This window comes from Rosa rugosa, chromosome 6 (genome assembly GCF_958449725.1).
Source record: "Rosa rugosa chromosome 6, drRosRugo1.1, whole genome shotgun sequence".
NCBI lineage: Eukaryota > Viridiplantae > Streptophyta > Magnoliopsida > Rosales > Rosaceae > Rosa > Rosa rugosa.
The window spans coordinates 12,685,977-12,707,839 of record NC_084825.1 but is presented as its reverse complement, the minus strand read 5'-3'; the positions used below and the strand labels follow the sequence as shown (position 1 = coordinate 12,707,839).

Sequence of the window (21,863 nt, the reverse complement as noted above, 5' to 3'; positions counted from 1 at the left end):
CTCTTCCCAAAAGCTGTTTTGCTTTACAGAAAAGAAAGGTGAAAAACATTTCACCTAAAAGAATCTGCTTTTCCCTTATCCGACCTCCATCATCAGGAGCACTCAGGAAAGCAGAAAATCACGGAGTTGTTCTGTACATTTTTATGTTTTGAATTCCAGTTTGGAGTCCGCTCCCTATATAAGGAGCTTTAGGTTTCATTTGTAGAGCATCGAATAATCCTTCCATCGAAAAATTCCTTCACATCAAAAACCTTCCACCATCCAAAAATAGTTTAGGAACTTGAGCAGAAGAGTCTTCTCTCAAGGAGAATGCCATAGTAGCAGTGTGCTTTTCCTTCTTGTCTAGTGTGAAGTGTGCTTTCATTACAAGTAAGTACTGTAATCATTCTTATGGATAGCTAAACAGCTTTTTAGCTGTTTACCTGAGAATGAGGCTCTGATTTCTTAGCTTGTAATTATGTTTATATAAATAATTTCAGTGTGTTCACCCACTTCATCAAAACTTTTTCAAGTTTTATACTATATCTGTGTTATGAAATCTTATATCTGTGTTGTGTTCAGCCTTAAATCCTGTACTACCAATTAAGTTTAGAATTTTTGTTTCTTAAAAGGATTTGCCTCAGCTTAGGATAGAAACAAGCAGCAGTGATTCCGCCTGTTAAAGTAACCGTTAGGCAGGGAGCCGTTAAGTGAAAAATTTGGGCATGTTGAATGCTAGTTTTGTTTTTCTCAGAAACTTGAATAGGTTTTTCTAAGAAAAGTGAATTTTGGACCCAAGTCATTATAGGATACACTAGACACTACTTTAGAAAGTCTTTTCCCTTAAAAGTTGTGTATATGGGCAAAATACAAAGATGATGGATTGATTGGGCAAAATACCATGTGTTTTTGGGCAAACGGGCACAACCCCATTGACGATATACCCGTACCTAGTACACAACGGTAACCACTAACCGGTGAAGGACTACCATTCGAATTCGACGAGCTGTATAACATCCTTATCTTTCTGTGGATAGTCTCATAGTCAGTAAATTCTGTTTCGGCGCAAAACCCACAATTTCATAGCCATCCATTCAAGCAAAGCAGCAGCCTTTCGCATCGGTTCTGGTACTTTCTCCTCTTCAAATTTCGATATCAGATCCGTTCTGGGCATTACCCATATTTGCGTGCAATTTTTACCAGCATGAATGCATGATACTGTGGTGAATTGACTGAATATTTTGGCAGCAAATCTATGCCATAATTGGATTATAAGGCCTTGGTTCACCAACATGATCAACCTTTCGATGTAGCATCATAATCAATCCAAGATTTCATCTTTTCTCCACTATTAAGCACCAAATTCAATGAAGAAACATTAACCAGTCACCGACACAAAGCCACCCACATTCACCCTCTATATGATTCGCATTCAAATCATTCATGGTTTGATTGATTTCGGTGTAAATACCCAGAAATCGATTTCAATTTGTTCCAAGGTGTCATTTCTAATCCCAGACTCTGATTATGGATGTTCTTCATGTTTTGTGGATAGTTGATTGATATTAGTCAGCAACGGAGGGTTAGCTATGGTTTTGCTTGCTTACAAACACTGTTATATAACTCATTGTATTGTAGAGTCTGTAGAAAAAAGGTACCCTGCACTCATTTCACTGAATTGTGAGAGAAAAAAAATGAAGCTGATTGGGTGCTTAACAAAGAGAAGATTACTATATCCAAGTGTATATGTGAAAATTATCTCAGGTGTCTGGTAACTGGTAATCAATTAGGCTCTGAGAAACCAGTGTCGACTATCAGTTGCCGTTAAGTGAAGTAATCTTATTCAAAATTTCTTTAATGTGATGTACAAATTGAGTTCCTCTTTTCTTTTCCTTTCGTTCAATGCACTAATCACCAGTTTATCACATGAAAATGCAATCCCGTGTTGTCTTACACTCCGTTTGTACTGCTATTTTAGATATGATTTGGGAATTTTTCCATATGGAAAACTGTAAGTTGGAACTTCTGAAATAGATGCCTAGTTACTTTTTTATTACAGTGAAGAGATATTCTCGGCTTTAGGAGAGGATGTTTCATCTTGGTACAACTTCTATAGCTCAGTATTTCACTAGGTCAATGTTCTAATGTGTATGGTAGTCTAGATCTTTTGCAATTGATGTTGGAGTAAAGATTCTATCTCTTTTTGCCTTGATGCTGTCTTGTTTGAGAGAGATTGGCTTCCCAAGATTTCGAGAACTTGGTAGGCTATATGAAAATCACTCAACTTCATTCTGTACTAGATACTGTAAAATGATTTTTTCTGGTGTAAGTGGGAGGAACGAAAAAGGAGGAGCTTTCAGTTTTTGCACCGTCTTGCAGCTATTAAAAGTATTTACTAAAAGTATATATTAAGTGAATCACACCCGTGGGGGATAGTGGTTGGTGTGTGGGACATAGCTAGTAAGTTATCCTCATATGACATGGGAAATCTTAATACTACTCATACTAAGCTTTTAAAATATAGAGAACTGGATTGACCTGATTGGAGCATATAATGGATTGCTTTTCATTATTCTGTATACAAACAGTAACAATCCCTTATACTTTAGAGTTCTGGATGTTCTTGCTGTTTAAGAAATGATTATATGTTTGCAAGGATTAAGTGCATTTCATTGATGTAGTCAGTGGCGGAGCCAGGAAGCCATACCTGGGGGTGTGAACTTTCCAATGCTTAGAGTATGTAACTAGGCACAGTCATTGATAAGGCAGAAAATTGAGTTTAGAGAACCAAACTTTTGAATGATGTATGATTGATATACTGAAGTGGAGTAGTGATATCGATCTAAACTATAATGATTAATAGAAGATAACTACTTTAATTAGGAAGGATGCATGGACCAGAATAAAAAGTTCTGAAGGTGGGATTGCATGTATACATATTAAATAAACTAAGTTCCAGGGTGTGCAGCTGTTGACTCTAGTGCACATCTGCCTCCTCCCCTGGTTGTAGTATACCATATTAGGCCTTCTTGTACTTTCTATGGGCAACCGGCTTTGTCACTTGGAAGCATAAAATAGAACTGATTTTATGGACTGATTCATATAGTGTTACCATCATGGTAGGCTACCTCTCTCTCTCTCTCTAAAGGCATTTAAGCAATTGTTTAGAATAAGTTTCTTCTTTGTTGGCTTTTAAGGACATGTTTTTATGAAAGCATTCTATTTAATAATTTTCAAAGACGGTCATAAAAAAAAAATTGTCCTCTATTCTCGTTTGAGTATGGTTTGTGTCATTTTGATTTTCTTTTTGACTTTCAGAAAAGTAAATTTTGTTTATTTCATAAGGATGGTTAATAATTGTCCTCGGGAAATAGAGGATGATGGAATACAGGATGTTCAAAAGCCGTCGTCCTCTTTAGACAGGTTGGTTTAGCTTTCCTCTCTTGCAATTTATGTACTAATACTTTTATTCATCCTTGTATATTGAGCGTACTCATATGCCTGACAGGCATGCTTGTGTGTGTTGTTTTCTGGGAAAATGTTCTCAATGGCGTTTTCTTGCTTGCAGAGCTGAAGAAAGCCCAGACAATAAACATGCCACATAGAACTCGACCTATGACTGCACTTTTGGTGTTTACTGGACTGAATGCTATCCTAGTTTCAACCATTACTCCTGTCTATGATTTCGTCTGCTTTCTTCCTTTTTGGGAAAGACGGGTATGCTTTCTTGTTATGATTTGTTTAGAAATCTTGTCCTTTTATTTATTTCTTTGTTTATATATATTTTTGGAAAGCTAGTAATAATAGCAGTGGAAAAATTTCTTTAGGTTGAATGGTGATCAGATTGATCGTAAAAAGTATTAGACCATTTTAAGCAGGATACAACTGAAAACAAAGTTTGACAAAATGCTTGATACTGGTTTATTGTATGTGTATGAAGTTATGATACTGATTGAAACATTAAATGTTGGTCTTACTGGTGGTGATACATATAAATCTGTTGCTTGTACCTTTCTCATGTCATAACTAGTTCATAATTAGCATTATTTTTAGTCTTTAGTGCAATTTTTTTTAAAACTTGAAAATGCTAAGATTTTTTGTCTTTACCTATACCTGTATTTATAGATGGGGTTCTATTTTTATATTGTGCACACCACAAAATATGCTTAAGCTTATTGAAATTTATACACAAGGTGCTTAAAGATAGGACTGACGTTAGGCTAGTTGTCTCTTAGGCTCTAATGCATCTTTGAAATCATACAAAACTTTAACGAGTTTTAAAATATTTAATTCATCTTAGGTGTTCTGTTTCTTCCTTCATATCAATAGTAAAACAAAGTTGTGAAAAAGAAGTAACGAGAGGGAATGCTTTGACTGTCAGAAAGTTCTTGTCTCACCAACTTGGATCGCATATTTCAAAATTTAATGATATCGAGCCGAAAGGAAGGTTGCAGAAAACACTGTAAATGCAAAAAGGTTGAATTGGTGCAGTCCACTTAGCCGAGCAATTTGCTCACAGAATGTAGTTGCCTTCTTCCATTTTGTGGGATTTTGTTGGTCCTGTATACCTACAGGTACCCTTAGTCATGTAGGTCAAGACATAGTATCTAAACCTAAAAGAGCACTATTTATCTGATTGCGGTAATCGTAGGTGCACTCATCTCCGTACCCTCCTTTCTCCTTGCTGTACAATGGTTGTTATGGTTTCATGTAGGAGCTCACTATTTTGTTGTACCCTTCCAATATATGTAGGCTTCAATAAGCAATCATAGATGCATAGAACAAACGGGCCAACTTTGACAAACACAAACTAGGGATTCAACTTATTCACTTTCTCCGAGTTTGTTGACTTGTAGGGAACCTACTGCAAATAATTAGAGTTGCACTATTTCTTTCATCAATGCAAAGGTAAGATTATGATTTATGAGTGGTGGGCTAGCTAGGATTCTCTGCAAAACTGGGATAAATTCATTGCTGTTTTCAGTTAAACTAAGGCCTAGTCTTTTAAGTATTACATTGTAAGCATTATTAATACAAGAAACAACAACTTGTTAAGAACATATGTATTTCAATCAACTGCAACACAGATGTTCTGGCAATTTCTGTTAAGAGCACTTGTTTTAAAGTTTTCTAGTGATGTACGTTGTTTGTTTTGGCTGATTTTTAACTGCCAGTATATCCTATGCATACCCACTATATACGTAGCACTTTCTCAAACCGAAACCCTCTGTTTATCATTCTGGATTTACCTGTTGGGCATCCACACTTATTGATCAACTCTGAAGTCATGCTGTAGCAACATTCACTATGCTTTATGTGAAGTCGCAAAACTACATAATTGTTTGGATTGGGTTGGATTGGTTATGTTATTTAGTTACTGCTAATCCCGCTAATCGATGTGATGCGATCAGTCCTTTAAGACTCAAATGTGATCAGTCCTTTAATACTCAGATGTGATCCATAATTTAATATAATTAACTAAAACCACTTTAGATAATATTGGATTGCATTCGTTAGTTTTTCTTGTCGATTTCCTTACATCTTGTATCCTTGTGGTTTTCTACTTTCAGAGGGAACGACTTCGTCAGGAACGTGAACCTACTTTATTAAAGAGTTCGGAATCAAGATAGAAGTATTGATTAGTCTTTTTTTTTTTTTTTTTTTTTTCGGTCTGTTATACTTGTTGCAGTAGAGGTTTTTGATGTATTCTAGCTTTCTTAGATCTTAGTATAGAAAGATACAATGAGTAATGAAGCTTTTGCTTTTGCCAATGAGACATGAGATGTTGTCTTGTTTATGGTGTTTCTTTCTAACATACTGTTAAATTACACCGTTACAGAGTTACAGTTCATGCTCTTAATCAGATAAGTTACGTTATTTAGGCATTTGAACAGAATATTTAATGGTTGATTTCTTTCCAATTGTTGGGTTGACGCTGTACGTGCTCTCTTATTGGAGAAAGTTTTGCTTCCCAGGATCACAAGAACTTGCTAACTGATTGGAAATTTCCACTATGTTGGTGTTTGCGTCAAGTGCCTACTGTTGTAATCTAAAATCATTCAAGTCTGATGCTCGCAAGTATTTTCTCAGTGGGGTTTCAGAAGTATCATTTATTATTCAGGTTGTCATTAAATTTCAAATGCCTGACTTTACTTGCCCCAGTACAAATGTGAGATATGCAAAGAAGCCTTGTGGATACAATGAAGCATTATGTTAGCCTACAGAATTATGTTAGTCTGCATTTTGCACGACCGAAGACCAACTCAAGACACTAGACAAGGTATACAAGTACAAGCTTTATCTAAATGAGATATGTCATTTGTGGTGTTGGTTAGTTGAGAGTTGAGGCTAATCCATAAAAGTTGAGCTGAAGTCAAGCTCATTAAATCTTTTGCACTCAAATTAAATGAACAGCTTGCAGTATACTACAAGTTATAAATTCTCGATTTATCTTTCCATATTGACTACAAAACGAATAATGTTGGCAGTGTTGCTATCCACAAAATCTGAAGTAGCCAATAAAAATGGGGCCAAAGTTGAGCTGTGTCTCAATAACGCACTTTTTCCAAATGAAATTGGGATCTTGACCCACTTCCACTAGTCTACAAGTGAACTCCTTCCAAAGTTGATCTATATCATCTCTGCTTGTGTGGAACAGAAGAAGGCATAAAGCTGTTAAAGAATGTGTCATTTGTGTGCCTTATTAAACTAGGATTAGTTCTATGATTGTAATAGGAGAGAAGGTTCTAGAATTCCTAGTCCTATTCGGAATAGTTTTCCTTGTATCATTAGAATATGTACTTTGTAATCCCTATATATAGGGCTCCTATTATCAATAGTGGAAATGTGGAATACAAAATTCTCTCATCAATCTCTCATTCTAGAACACGTTATCAGCACGAGCCCTAACCACAAAAACCAGAAGAATTTTTTTCCTCCACCGTGAACTTTGCTTGCACCTAGCCCACACTAGCCCTACTGCCGCTACCATCCTCAACCGCTACTGCCTCCGCCTGCCCTATACCACGCCCGTGCGTCTCCGCTGCCCCTGCAGCCTTCTCGGCCAACCAAACCAGCCACGTCTCGGACAAGGAGCAGCAACTCTCGGCCAAGCTTCCTGCAGCCTTCGGCCACCCTTCCTAGTCCCGTCTTGAAGCCCCAAAACATCTCCAAAGTTCAAGAAACAAGTGTTCAAGCCCTGATTCAAACAAGTAAGTATTTAAGATTAAAGTTCCTGCTTTCTGCAATTTACTTTCTTCTTCTTTTTCTCGGGGACTTGCAACCTCCCTTCTTCTACATCCCACCTTTCTGTAACATGGGTTTGATTATTTGAAAAAGCGGAATCGTGGGGATTCACGCTAAACGAACTAAGAGCGTTCGTAAGATTTCGGACTAAGAGCGTCCGTAAGCATCGATTTATGACCATATAAACATCATTATTTCGGTCTAATCCAAATATTCTTGGAAATCAATTTCTTGGTAGCATAGGTCGGAAATCTTATTATTATTAGTTTTCGTGGAAGCTTTGATTCCGAAACTAATCTACTTCTTCTTCTTGTTTTCAGAATGTTGAAACCGAAGCTCGACTTTCCTATGCTTGATTCAACTAGCTCGGAATACCACAGTTGGGTCACGGATGTTGAGAACCATCTCACTTCAAAAGGGATCCTACCCATAATTCAAACACCAAACCCAGAACTCATATTTGAGTGTACGGCTACAAACAATGCCACAGCTCTCATCTTGATGAGACGCCACATGGATAAATCACTCCGATTGGAATACATGGCGATCAAGGATGCTAGAGAACCATGAGTTGCGCTAGAAGAGCATTTTGGTAATGTCCAGGATTCCCTCCTCCCTGACTTGAAGGTTCAATGGAGCAATCTACGATTCACTGACTTCAAGCCCGTCTCTGAATATAATTCAGAAGCTCTACGCCTCAAAACCATGTTGGGGTTTTGTGGACAACCCGTCATAGAGCAAGAGCTAATTGAGAAAACTCTCTCCACCTTCTCCGTCTCAGCAATTTTGGTATCCAAGCAATACAGAGGTGAGTACAATGCTGGACGGATCACGTGTTTTCATCAGCTAATTAATGTCATGTCTGTAGCTGAAAAACATAATAACATCCTCGTGAAGAATTATAATTCAAGGCCTGTCGGAACTAAGAGCGTTCAAGAGGCGAATTATAATAATGCACCCAAAGGAGGGCGCAAGGAGCGGAACCCTAAAATTAAGGGATAAAACGGACGTTTTGGTCCATATAACCGCCCTACAAAGGAAGGTAACCGCCAAAATGGAGCGGGAACACGTGGCAACAAAAGCCAACGTGGGAGAGGACACATTGCCGCCAGCCATAGGGGTGGCACCAACGTCCAACGTGGACGCCCAACTCGTCCTCGTGCACAAGATGCACCTCAATTAAAGGGAGGTAATCACAATGATGCATGCCATAGATGTGGATCTATTGAACATTGGTTCAAACAATGCAACGCAAGCAACCATTTGGCTGCACATTATAAAGCATATAGAGAAGCAAGAGAGCAAGAGGCATACTTTGCCGAAGAAGACGATGATGGTGATGACACCAACGTTAATCTCACCATAGCGGACTTCAAATTTGACAAAGTAGTGCACAAGGATGCTGCAGATTTTGAGTAGTATAATCCATTTATTTTCCAAGAATTATGTAATGGCAATTATGCCTTATATCAATAAAATGACATTTTGTATTAACTCTTTGTCACTAGGCTCATCCAAGAGTAATTGTGATGTCTAGGAAAGGTTTGAACTGAGAGAACGTTTATTAAAGTGAGCACAGCTCAACCAAAATCTCGCCTTACCTTACCTGGTCACAACTAAATTGGAGTTACCGAACGGATTGAGTGACTACAATTTGTCTAAAAGTTTGATTTTTATTTTGGATTAGATTTTGGTCAAGAAACTTTGATGTAATCATTGACTATTTTATTAATAAAGTATTGATTTATTTTGCATGTCTTGGACATATTTTAATTTCGAACTTTATTATTTTTCAGTATGTTTCCCGGAGAGCTAGAGTGCCTCGTGGATAGTGCAACTACACATACAATACTTCGAAATAGGCAACTGTTAGTATGGATGACGCCTACTCGATCTTCTGTGACTACAATGGCTGGATCATCTAAATTGATTCATGGTAGAGGACCAGCCCAATTTATGTTGCCAAATGGCACAAATATTAATGTCACCGAAGCTCTTTATGTTCCTATGGCTGGAAGAACCCTATTGAGCTTCAAAAACATAAGAGCCAATGGTTTTCATGTGGAAACACAATGTGAGAACGGACAAGAGTTCCTTTGCATCACCTTTAATGACTACGGACATAAAAGAGTCTTAAAGAAACTTATGTGTCAATCTAGTGGGTTGTATGCAACAACTATTCGAATCATTGAATCCAATCATGTTATGAGAGATGATTTATGGGATTTCGACACACATAGGCTTTGACATGACCGTTTGGGACATCCAGGTCGTGATATGATGATCTCTATATTAAAGACTTCATACGGACATCCATTTTTTCGTACGAAAAAAAGTAAAAATCGAATTTTGGACCAAGATGGAGCACTTGCGCCTCACGGCTCCGTCCCCTTGCAAGTATAATAAAGGGGTTTTGTCCATTTACCCCATTTCTAGGGATTTTTTTCCCACTTACCCCATTAAAGTTTTTTAATTCTCTCATACCCAATACACTCTAATGGAGTCTTCCCTAATACCCCATTAAGATTTTTTTTTTTTTTTAAATTTTTTAATACCATTTTACCCCTCACCCCTTTGTTACTTAGAGAGAGAGATAGAGAAAATGGAAGAGAGAGAAACCATAGGAGCCTTCGCCGGAGCCCGTCACCGGTAGCCGGAATCCGGTCACCGGTCGCCGGAATCCGGCCAACTTTCGCCGGAATCCGATCACCGGCTGCCGCCCACCGGAATTTGCTGAAAATCTCACCGAAAAGTTTTTTTGCCCCCAATAGACATCTATTGCCCCCTAATAGAGGGGCAATAGACGTCTATTGCCTCAATAGTCTATTGCCCCCTAATAGACGTCTATTGGCCCCCAATAGACGACTATCAGCCATGTATTGCCCCCCAATAGACGACTATCAGCCATGTATTGCCCCCCAGTAGACGACTATCAGCCATGTATTGCCCCCCAGTAGACGTCTATTGCCCCCCAATAGACGTTTAGATTACCGAAATGGTAATTAATCTTCCTAAAACTACACAAATAAAACTTTGATTAAAGAAAAAAAACGAGGAGATTACATCAATTCAAAACATCTATTGCCCCCCAATAAACGTCTATTGGCCCCCAATAGACGTCTATTAGCCCCTAATAAAACCTTTTTTTTCTTTGTTCTTTCTTTCTATTTTACCAAAAAAAAAAAACAAATAAACCAGAAACTGATTTGTGCACCCATAAACTAATCTGGGCACCCAGGAACTAGTGACCTCTAATCCTTCGGTGCGGCAACTTCTGCCACGACGGGTCAGCATCCCAGAGGCCTTCCTCCTCCACTCCACGTCTTGATTTGGGCACCGAAGCTGCGAAATTGGCCAAATCATCTTTCTCCTTTCTCCTCTGCCACCGGCCTGCATTTAGCACTAGAGGATACGACACTGGAGCAACGGCAGAGTGGATCGAACGTCGGTGACGCACAGCGGAGTGGATCAAACGCTCGGTGAGGCCAAGGAGACGGCGGAGTGGATCGAACGCCGGAATCTGGGCAAGAACTCAACGTCGCGCCAAGGTGAAGATCGGGGAGTGGATCGACGCCGGAGATGCGCAGCACCGGCGGGTTGGTCCTCGACACCGGAGTCTAGAAGAGAGAGGTAGGCTGCGTGGGTCGAGCACCGGAGCCGGAAACGGCCTGGCTCGTGCGTCGGAGCCGGATGTCAGTAGGAAGTGGGGAATGAGGGAGAGAGAGAGATCGGGACCAGAGAGAGATTGATATTGAGTGGCAGTGGTTGTAGTTATTTAATTGAGTTGAGGGTAAAATGGTCATTTTGTGTTAAATTGTGTGTGTGGGAACAAGAATCTGTTGCTGGGGTAAGTGAGATAATTTTTTGTTATTTTAGTGCTTTGGGTCAAGGACCCTAATAAAGGGGTTTTATCCATTTACCCCATTTCTAAATTTTTGTCACCTTTACATGCAAAGTGTGCATACAGTATAAAATATATACATATTACTCTAACTCGGCAATTGCTTCCAGTTGAAGGTTTAATCTTCTGGCAGGTGTACTTGCACTTGTTCCTGTAGGACCTTGAGAGGAAAAAGGATTTGGAGGCATAGTTAAGTTTTCTCCTCCTTCCAACATCTGAACCACCCCTTTCATAGAAGGACGATCTACCGGGTGCCATTGGATGCACCAGAGACCGACAATCGCAAGTCTCTTTGCAATTTTAGCATCTCCTTCTTCCCCAACATGGATTCGAAGGTCTTCACCTTCTTCCAGTAGATTATAGATCCATTCTGGGTAGTAAACTTCAGTTGTGTTCTCTGTGGTTGAACTGATGTTCTTTCTTCCTCCTACCATCTCGAGCAGTACCATTCCATAACTATACACATCTGACTTATAGGATACATTTCCAAAGTTTCTGGAGAACACTTCAGGTGCAATGTACCCCATCGTTCCCCTAGCTGTAGTCATTGACACTATACTCTGATCCTTGGAACATAACTTGGCCAAACCAAAATCAGAAATCTTTGGGGTGAAGTTATGGTCAAGCAAAACATTGTGGGGTTTGATATCGAAATGGAGGATTCGTTGATCGCATCCTTGGTGTAGATATTCAATTCCCTTGGCTATGCCTAGAGCAATATCTTGCAACTTATCCCAACCAAGAAAAGAATTGTTATTGTCTGCTGATGAAATGAAATCTTGCAGTGAACCATTAGGTAAGAAGTCATAAACAAGAGCTCGTCTAAACCCATCAGCACAGAATCCAACCAAGCGAACCACATTGACATGGTGGATATGACCCATTGTTCCCACTTCATTTACAAACTCTTCCCCATCCCCCTTTGTACTATTGAGGACTTTGACAGCAACAAAACATTCAGAAGAAAGCTTTCCCTTATAAACAGTTCCATAGGCTCCTTGGCCTAATTTGTCCTTGAACTGATTTGTAATCCTCTTGATATCTGCATAGGAGTATCTGCTTGGTTTGAGAGCTCTGTAATCCTCTAAAAAATTTTCAATTTTTAATTGATTCTGTTTTTCTTTTCTGTCAGAACTATAGACATGATAAGCTGCAGCAGCAAGTAGTATGAGTACAAATGAACCCAGGGATGCCCCTGCAAATTAATACTCTTGAGTAAATATCCACATTGCATATGAGATATGAAAAAAACTAAAGAACCTGTTCGAAAACTCACCAGTGGCTACTAACTTTGCTTCTGAACCTGTAAAAGGATAATAGAAAAATCAGACCATATTTGTCAAATTAAGTATTTGAGTAGTGAGCTATTGCTAGTTTGCTAAGACATAACTAATGGTGTAACATTGCAAGGACTATAGATGAAGGCTTTCAGAAAAGTAACGTGGGCTAACTGAGCTCCATACTTCCTGTGATACATTATGTGTGCAAATTTTTCAATTTTCCATGAGGTCATCATGTGCAAATAGCCATATATGCTTGCTTAGAATGAACTTTCGTGTGCATATATATGCTAATATGTATCTCATTTCATGAATGCATGAATAATCATCATGTGCAAATATTCTTGGAATCTGTAACATATATATAGCAAAATTTATATACGCATGTTACCCTGTACCTTCTTTCTTCCTGGGAAGGCATTCAATTTCAGTACGTGTGGTGACATTCTTCTTCAATCCACATATTTTGCCATGTGCTTCACACGGTCTACAATTTGGTTCAGACCATTCCAAATAAAGATTTGAAATTGGATATCCATACGAGCTGTATGGAACCAGTGAAAGATTACGCATCTTTGTACAAGACAGGAGGGGCAAGTCCTCAATGTTTCGGGAAGAAGAAACCGAGTAGATTTGGTAGCCAGGGCCATTAAAGCAGGGGACTGGATGCATATATGATTGCCTTTCAGCTAAAGAACAATTGAATAAGGTAATATCAGTCATTTGGTCTGTTGAGTAGTTGAAGGGAGAGATTGACATGTTGTGGACATTCGATAGCTTCATCAGCAAGCAATTTTCTGGGTCATATAGCTGGATTTTCTGAGCTTCATAGTCTATGGTTTCGATTGCGAATTTAACTGGGATTGGCAGCTCAAGAATGGTTTCCTGCTTTTCATTGCAGGATACAAGAAACCCAGGATACCCAGGGTGCTGGCTACCTTTGAAGCTAAAAGGGAATTTGATATCTGGGCCATGTTTACAATGCCTCGATTTTTCACCAAGGACTTTGGAGGAGAAAGCCAGCAAGATGAAGCAAAAGGAAGAAATGAGAGTTTGCTGCATTTCTGAGGTAGTACTAGTTTTTTCTGGACACAGAATAAAATGGTGTTTAATTTTCTGATATATGCGGATGCAGTATTGAAGTGGCTAGCTAGAATAATGATTGGATGGTATATGAAGATGATTCCAGCAGATGACTGACTAACTAGTCTTCCAAAGAAAAACTCCAAAGTTGACTGAAGACTAAGTCTATAGTCTCCGGTTTAAAGTCTGATCTCTCCGGTTTAAAGTCTGATCAGTGATCACTATTCAGCTTGACTCCATGGAAATTTCGCTGAAAATACCAACCCAATACCAATTTTAACAAAAGTCTAAAGTTACGGCTCAACTCTAAACTGTAACTTACAGCCCTTTTCACTATTGTTTGATTCCAAAAAAAAAAAAAAGAGTAATAAGAATAACAATAATCATTAGAATAAAATACAAAGAAAAACGTGTCAGCACGGACATCGAGAAGAAAAAAAAATAAGAAAAGAATCCAGATCAACTCTCCATACTATTTTTTATGCAACCAAGTAGTGAAGTGAAAAATTGTGGAGAACTGAATTATTATCAAGTTAGCTTACAGATTCACGCTACATTGTAATCAAGAAATGAATCTATATTGTAATCAAGATATCAGAAATTTGCAGCCCCAAAAGGATGAATTCCTCTTAAAAGTTAATTGAATACAGTTAATAGACCAATGAAATTTGAAGAGTTGTGTTTCTTCTGGCCTCAGTTCCCCGAGCCTTTGCTTTCGATAGACTTATTTTTCCACTCAAACCAAACTCGTGGGTATAGTTTCAGCCGTACTTTATACAAATTTGTGCATTTCTTTTGTCCACATATCCATGATACATAAAAAACATTAGGGGAAATATCACCAATGGTCACTGAGTTATGTTTTATTCGACACTTAACTCACTGGGAGAATTCTTGAGTACCTTGGTGTTTGCCATACCCTCATTTTGTTAAATATTTTGGACCATTGGATTAGTAATATATCCAATGGTTCAAAATATTTAACAAAATGGTAACTTGTTTAGTCCTTAGCCTTTCTAATTTTTTTTTTTTCCTTTTTTTTCCTTTAGGGTTAAGTTGGAACAAGAAGAAACAATTTTTTTTTTTTTATCTCCAGCAATATTGCACGCAGCCGCATATCAAATTTCAAAAGAATCAATAGGAAGAAGAAGATAAGAGAAAGAGGAGCTGATTTTGAGAAAGGCAGCCGCATATCAAATTTCAAAAGAATCAATAGGAAGAAGAAGATAAGAGAAAGAGGAGCTGATTTTGAGAAAGCTTGTTTTGATTTTGAGAAAGCTTGGTTTGTCAAATTTCCAAAAGTTGAAGCTTTCACTCACTCTGAGCGGCATATCTCTTTGAGGCTCGACTCTCCTTCAGGTAAACCCTAACCTCATTTTGTCTTCTTAATCCAATCTCTTACCTCTACTAATTATTGTAGCTTCTGTCCATTTCTATTGCTATTTTTCGTTTTCTTTGGAATTCCTTGAAGTGACTTGGAATCGTTGCTTGTTGGGTTTTCTTTCTTGCTTGGCCTCTATTTTTTTTTTTCTTAGTTTGATCGGCTCTGATCGATCGGTTGCAAGAAGAGATAATGTGTAGATATATATGTTGCTTTTGTCTTTTTTTTGCAAGACAAGCATGAATCTCACACTAGCAATTTCGCGATTCATAAAGCAGTTATCCATGACAGCAGATGAATCAATGGACACATTAGTTTATTCAAACAATCATGAGGTTTAATTACAAACAAACATAACAACATTCACAACACAATATAGCAATAGGGTTCCATTTCCTTGTCTTTTTTTTTTTTTTTTGTGCACTGTTTCCTGGCATGAGATTCACTTGAAGATTGAAATGTTATAGTAATATAGCAATTTTATCTTGTGCTATCAGATGTCAAGTGTAGACATATCAAACGAAGTTCTAATTTCCAATGCTAATTTGCAAGTGCAAAATATGGAGAGTGGAAGTGACATGAATCATCTGCAATATAATTGTGTTAGATTTGATAGATTGTCTGCGAATGATGTTCTAGGCAAGGAGTTTAAATCTGTTGAGGAAGCAGAGATCTTTTATTTTGCTTACGCCAAGGCAATGAGGTTTGATGTTAGAAAGGATGACAAGTATGTAAGTGCAAGGACGGGGAGAGTCACAATCCGTCAATTGGTTTGTTCTGCACAAGGGAAGAGACGGGAGGAATATATGAACAACAGTAACAAGGTCCGTATGCCAAAAAAATTGACAAGGTGTAATTGTCCATGTTTGTTCAAGGTAAGATATTTTAAGAAGAATAACTCGTATGTTGTAGTTGATTTCAAAACAAACCATTCCCATGATCTTGCACAGCCACACGAGTCACATCTTCTCAAGTCACATCGATCTGTACCAGATTCTCATTTAGCATTAGCTAAATCTATGAGGAGAGTACCGATTAAGGTTTGTCATACATACCAATACATGGCTGACAGAGCTGGAGGCCTTACGAAAGTCGGTTTTCTAAGGAAAGATCTGTACAATAAGTTGGATATAAGTCGTCGAGAGGCTCTACTTGAAGGGGATGCAAAAGCTGCACTTTCATATTTGGAAGGAAAAGCAGCCACAGACAAGAAGTTATTTTGCAAGTATAGCACAGATGAGAGTAACAGGTTGGCTAACTTGTTTTGGAGAGACTCAACTTCATTGCTTGATTATTCTTGTTTCGGAGATGTGTTGGTATTTGACAGCACGTACAAGACCAATCACTATGAGAAGCCGTTGGTATTATTTGCTGGTTCAAACCATCATTTATCGACTACGATTTTTGGTTTTGCATTACTAGTTGATGAGACGGTTGAGACATATACATGGGCTTTGCAAATGTTTTTAGAGTCTATGAAGGGCAAAAAACCCATTGCAGTGCTAACTGATGGAGATGAAGCAATGCGGAAGGCCATTGAAGTAGTATTTCCAGATTGTCCACATCGTTTATGTACATGGCATATTGCAAAGAATGCTCAAAGTAACTTGCATAATCCAGAAGTAATTGCAGAGTTTCGGAGATGTATGTTTGATGAAGCAACCCCATATGGTTTTGAGCAACGGTGGAATGATATGGTGAACAAATTTGATCTTCATGATAAAAATTGGGTAAGAATGATGTATGAAAAAAGGCATAAATGGGCTGAAGCGTTTATTAATGGTCACTTTTTTGCTCGAATGCGTAGTATCCAGCGGTGTGAGGGCATGAACAATTGTGTGAAGGATTATCTTAGCACCGGAGTGAAATTGTTTGAACTGATGCCACTACTTGATTCAGCATTAGCACGGCTTAGAAATAATGTACTTCAAGAAGACTTCCGATCAAATAACTCTAGTCATGTGCTTACTACTCAACTCCGACAGTTGGAGAAACATGCATCCACTATTTACACTGACAGTGTATTTTACCTAGTACGTGAGGAGATAGAGCGGGTTGGAGGACTGATCACATCAAGAATTATGCGTTTCCGCACAAGTAGTGTGTACATAACATCCAGTTATAATAACAATGAAGAGAATGAGTGCACGACTGTTTACCACCATCTGGAAAGCAATCCTCACATAGTATGATCTTGTAAACTTTTTGAATGTGAGGGCATCCCATGTTGCCATTCATTTAACATTATGAAGCACGAACATATGAAGGAGATACCTTTGTCTTTGGTGATGAAACGGTGGACAAAACACGCAAAATCTGAAATTCAATCCACAATTCCTGAGGACAATATACCTGGTGAAGCTCTACAATTGATCAGGTACGCAAATGCTTATACCGCAAAGTTGATCTCAGTTGTTACTTTTCTTTAGTCTTCATACTTTCTGATTTGAAATAGAACTCCATTTTTGCTTTTGGAGAACATTGTAAATTGTTATTTATTTCTTTGCAATGGAAATTTTTGTTTGTTTACAGTTTAGATTTGAGAGACAGCTAGAGTTATTTTCTTTTGAAGTGGAGAATCTATCTTGATCTGTTACATGAGTTTTGATCTGTTACATGCAGGCACGGCGATTTAAGTTATTTGGGTAGTAAGGTATCTTACCTAGCATCGAAGACAAAGGAGGGCACTGACATTTTGAGAAATGAACTCGTTAAACTAGAGCCGGTATTGGAAGAGATTTTGAATCAACAAAAAGAAATCATTGTTAGTTCAAGCGATTGTGATAACATCCTGAAAGATCCAATCAAGGTCAGAAGCAAAGGTATGCAGGGTACTGAAAACAGCAAACGACCTAAGAACAACCAAAAATGTAGTTTGTGCAAGAACTACGGACATACAAAACCTAGATGCCCAAAGAAAAATAGGGTACGTGGCAGAACCAGTCGTGTAAACCATGATAAGAATTTCAATTCAGATAATGTGCAGCAGCCTCCCAAAAAGAAACCAAAGGTTTGACGATTTAGTGAGATTGAAGTTTGATACTTACTCTGTGTAACGATAGCAATTGTGGAGTTCTTTCTTGTCCTTGATCTATATTAATTGGCAGTTTGATAAACATGTATTTCGTCATCTTCTTGACAACTGTTATGAGTAGTATATTTTGCAATCTTAATCTTTTCCTCCAACACCAGAGTTTGTATTGATTATTTTCATTATGAATGAAACGGTACGTATAACTGGATCATTTTCTTGTTGTGTGAGAGTCTCACGTTATTCTTTTGAGCTTATACAATTAAGATCTCTCCTCGAGATGGTCTGAACTCTGAACCTTTCACTACTCCAAATTGGTGGGCTTTCTCTTGATTAGAACTCGGCTTCATCTTATTCAAGTCGACCTTAAAGAGATTGTGCGTCACTTGGATTCTTCCTCGAATGGATTTGCCTCATTGAGATCTTCTTTGAAGGGATTTGCCTCATTGAGATCTTCTTTGAAGGGATTTGCCTCATTGAGATCTTCTTTGAAGGGTTTTGCTTTATTGAGATCCTCTTTGAAGGGTTTTACTTTATTGAGATCTTCCTTGCTTGATTCTTCCTTAACTAGATACCTCCTCCTTGAGAAGATTTCTCTTCCTCAAAGAGAAATTTGCTCCTTAGCGAATCTAGACCTGTGAATCTGCAAACTTAAATTTATTATTTATAAGGACTTAAAATTAATTCCCAGAAGACTTCAATTTATAGTTTGAGGAAACTCTGTAGAAACTAAGTTTGTAGCTACTTAATGTGACTGATTACTTAATGTTACCACTAGGGGATTGCACTCCGGTATCTTAAGTATACAATGAACTCAAGTATCTTTGGTTGCATAGTTTGTATAAGTACCAATATTTTGTTAGGACATTTTAGTGATGCAATGCCTAACACAAACACAAGATGAGTTGTAATTAACTTTCACAAAGAGGATTTAAGGTACCAAGTATTTGAAATGGCTTACAATCGTCTTAGACACACAAAATAGAATATCGCTTGCTTTTTCGGCATGTATGTCTCATAAAAAAAGACCATGATTTTGCATCTATCTAGAATAGAAACTTGATATGTATGTAGTGCGGCATGTACGTCATACAAAAAAAACACTATGATTTTGTGTTCTATCTACAATATGAACTTGATACACACGTAGTGCACGATGTATGTCTTATAACAAACACTATGATTCACTAGACGCAACTACATTTTATGAGAATACAAAATATAAATATAACATCATTCTCTACTGCCTATTATTTAGAGTTTAGGGTTTAGGGTTTAGGGTTTAGATAGCAAGTTGATCATAGACGATTTTGGCAATTCTATCAATTGACTATCAAACCTAATATGACTATTATTTGATACAGAAATTAAGCAGATTTAATTGATACACTAACCTAATATGAATACTAATTACCTTTTAAAATAATCTTTATTGGTAAGTAATTATGTCATCAATAATTTCTTAATTTTAAAAATCCTATCTCCCTCATCCCTAATGAGACGCACAGAACAAAGCACAGAAACCTTAAAGCAGAAAACGACGTTTTACTATTAGGTGTTCGATCTTGTTCGTCCCACCATTTAGACGAAGGTAAGATTGTGCATCTTCTACTATTTTCTTTTCATCAATAGTTTGGATCTTTATTGTTCGTATGTTCTGGCCTGTAGACTATGGCGCCAGCGAAAAAAAGAAGGGTCCGTGACAATGAAGACAGTAATGGTCGAGAAAATAAGGAAGAGAAAGTGGTTGTTGGTCGATATACCTTCAACCGATATTTGTAAGTGTTGGTAAGATTTCAAGTATGTTGTGAAATGAAAGTATTGCAAATGATTATTTTATTAAAGTCAATCTATTTGTTAGGAAAACCCAAGCGGAAGAGAGAAATATCAAGATAGATAATGAGGTGAGATAGTTCCCTTGCCGTTTAAATGTTTTATACTTTCTCTCCCTATTATGCGATGGCAGATTTTGACATGTAAGTGCCATTGCTTCAAAATTTTGCAGTTCAGGAAAGCAATCGCTTTGAAATGGCATACACTTGATCCAACTGAGAAGGCAAAGTTTTTTGTTCCAAGCGCGCATGCTTCAAATGCAACTCCTAAAGCCAATGAGGATTTGTCCAAATGCTCAGCAACTTTGTTAACTCGATGTAGTCCACAGAGATTTCATGATATTGTTTCCCGATTTTCGGAAGATCAAATTAACGCAATAAAAGAAATGGGATTCGGCACGTTGGTGCAATTATCATGTACCAGGTTACGTCGTGATTTTTGTCGCTTATTGATCTGTCATTTTGACACTGAAGCTTGTACTATTGAGCTGCATGGTAAGACGCGAAAAATTTCTTCATCAGACTTTGAACAAATTATGTGTGTGCCAGAAGGAGGATCAAGTGTTGACCTTAGAGGCTCAATCGAAGACGATGACGTGAAACCATGGCATGATTTTTATTTTGGGACGTCTGAATACATATCAATTGCAGGCCTAATTAAGAAGCTAGAAGAAGCAAAAACAGTAGATGACAACTTCAGAGTCGGCTTCATGTTATTGACCATTGGTACCTTGCTTTGCCCCAATACTTCAATAAACATCCACTCGAAGTACCTTATACCACTAAGGGATCCGAAAAGGATAAACTCTCTAAATTGGGCGAGTTTTTCGTTCAAATTTCTTGTAGACGGAGTGCGTTCATTCAAGCAGAAAAAATCAAGGTGCTTGTGTGGGTGTGTCCTATTTTTTCAGCTTTATTATTACAACAGTATTGACCATGGGAGGACAATTATCGATTGTTCAAAGCCTGTGGTTGCTGCCTGGGAAGACGTAAAGTCATCAAAACTACTTAAATGGATCTCGAGGAAAGGCGGTCTTCAGCGAACAACCTAGCACTCAGCGAAATTGAGAAAGGTATGCAGTCTGAAGAGTCTTCGACTAAAGTTATGCAACCTGAAGAGTCTGAAGAGTCTAGGGGTACAAGTGTCAACAGGAACACCAAGACACTACAACAACTTGATGAAACTTTGCAAAACCATGCTAATGGGAACAATGACAAGAGAAAAGTCATCAAGAAGGAAAGCAAATTGCAAAAAGAACTACCATTTCAACCTGCAAAACGGGGTCGGGGCCGCCCTCTTGGCTCAAAGAATAAATCGAAAAAAGCAAAATAAGTGAATACCTAGAAATTAAGATTTTACTATTCTTGACTTCTGACTTCTTCTTGTTCTTTTTTTTTTTGGTTACTTTTTTAATTTCTTAACTTAAACTACTTTGGTATATAATTGAAGGTTTTCTCTCCTTTACATATAAAGAAGTACTGAAGCCAACATGGATATACATGAACAATTGTGCACATTTGATTCCATGAACTCGGCACATGTACTAGTTTCACATCTGCAGCCCCCAACATATTTCAACCTCTTCAATATGGTTACAAGATTCTTTTGTTCTTTTTTTCTTTTCTTTTTTATCCAAACCGATGGGATATGTACTCTATTTTAGGTAATATTGAATCGTCTTTTATTCTTTGCTAACTAGAAACTAAATTATTGAGAATAAATTAAAACGTGTTGTCTGTTGATTGGACGCTAAAATCCTTCCTTATTTGGTGATATCACATATTGGAGTGATCAACATTATTTCTAGGGGGCCAATTAAGCAAAACCTTTCAAAGTCTATTAAGTATTGTCTTAACAGCTCCATATAAGGAATCAAGGCTACTAGCTCTGCCAAATTAATGCCAACAATCTTGTACCAACTTCATTCCACAAAGTATTACCTAAGCATACAGCTTAAATATATGATACAACTCCAATCCAAACTCAGTCTGTCCATTTAAATCTTCCATATATACTTTATTCTTTGTCTTGCTGAAACCATACACAACAAGTAACACCAAGTAACACTTTTGCTAATTAAACTCCATAAACCACTCATTGTCTACAAAGCTAAACTAAGCCTACAATCAT

At 37.8% G+C, this 21,863-nt stretch overlaps 2 protein-coding genes and 1 long non-coding RNA gene across 8 annotated transcripts; 2 read left to right on the top strand and 1 right to left on the bottom strand.

Annotated features, from left to right (window-relative positions):
* Positions 1–877: 877 nt before the first annotated feature.
* On the top strand, positions 878–5,948 carry LOC133718290 (uncharacterized). 6 transcript variants are annotated; one of them, XR_009850223.1, is made up of 5 exons: positions 878–1,107; positions 1,228–1,478; positions 3,298–3,402; positions 3,548–3,696; positions 5,550–5,948. It is a non-coding gene; the product is annotated as an uncharacterized LOC133718290 (long non-coding RNA). The 6 variants fall into 6 exon arrangements; XR_009850222.1 differs by lacking the exon at positions 1,228–1,478 and having other exon boundaries at positions 3,325–3,402; XR_009850220.1 differs by lacking the exon at positions 1,228–1,478.
* Positions 5,949–11,091: 5,143 nt separating this feature from the next.
* LOC133718285 (rust resistance kinase Lr10-like) lies at positions 11,092–13,611 on the bottom strand. The gene is made up of 3 exons (XM_062145098.1): positions 12,804–13,611; positions 12,402–12,428; positions 11,092–12,320 (listed from the first exon to the last, which is right to left on the bottom strand). Exons 1-3 carry the CDS (start codon positions 13,465–13,467, stop codon positions 11,209–11,211), a joined length of 1,803 nt encoding a protein of 600 aa, XP_062001082.1. The 5' UTR covers positions 13,468–13,611; the 3' UTR covers positions 11,092–11,208.
* A 1,053-nt stretch (positions 13,612–14,664) lies between these two features.
* Positions 14,665–17,982, top strand: LOC133718286 (protein FAR1-RELATED SEQUENCE 5-like). Its single transcript, XM_062145099.1, has 3 exons — positions 14,665–14,847; positions 15,367–17,246; positions 17,492–17,982. The coding sequence occupies exon 2, from the start codon at positions 15,367–15,369 to the stop codon at positions 17,059–17,061; it is 1,695 nt and encodes a 564-aa protein (XP_062001083.1). The 5' UTR covers positions 14,665–14,847; the 3' UTR covers positions 17,062–17,246; positions 17,492–17,982.
* The last annotated feature ends 3,881 nt before the right edge of the window (positions 17,983–21,863 follow it).

What these genes read in the sequence shown, in the direction of transcription:
- LOC133718285 (XM_062145098.1), bottom strand. Translation starts at nt 13,467, where the DNA reads ATGCAGCAAACTCTCATTTCTTCCTTTTGCTTCATCTTGCTGGCTTTC. An exon ending in CCTTCCCAGGAAGAAAGAAG is followed by an intron (nt 12,429 to 12,803) that starts GTACAGGGTAAC and finishes ATCCTTTTACAG; the next exon opens with GTTCAGAAGCAAAGTTAGTA. An exon ending in AGCAAAGTTAGTAGCCACTG is followed by an intron (nt 12,321 to 12,401) that starts GTGAGTTTTCGA and finishes ATTAATTTGCAG; the next exon opens with GGGCATCCCTGGGTTCATTT.
- LOC133718286 (XM_062145099.1), top strand. Translation starts at nt 15,367, where the DNA reads ATGTCAAGTGTAGACATATCAAACGAAGTTCTAATTTCCAATGCTAAT.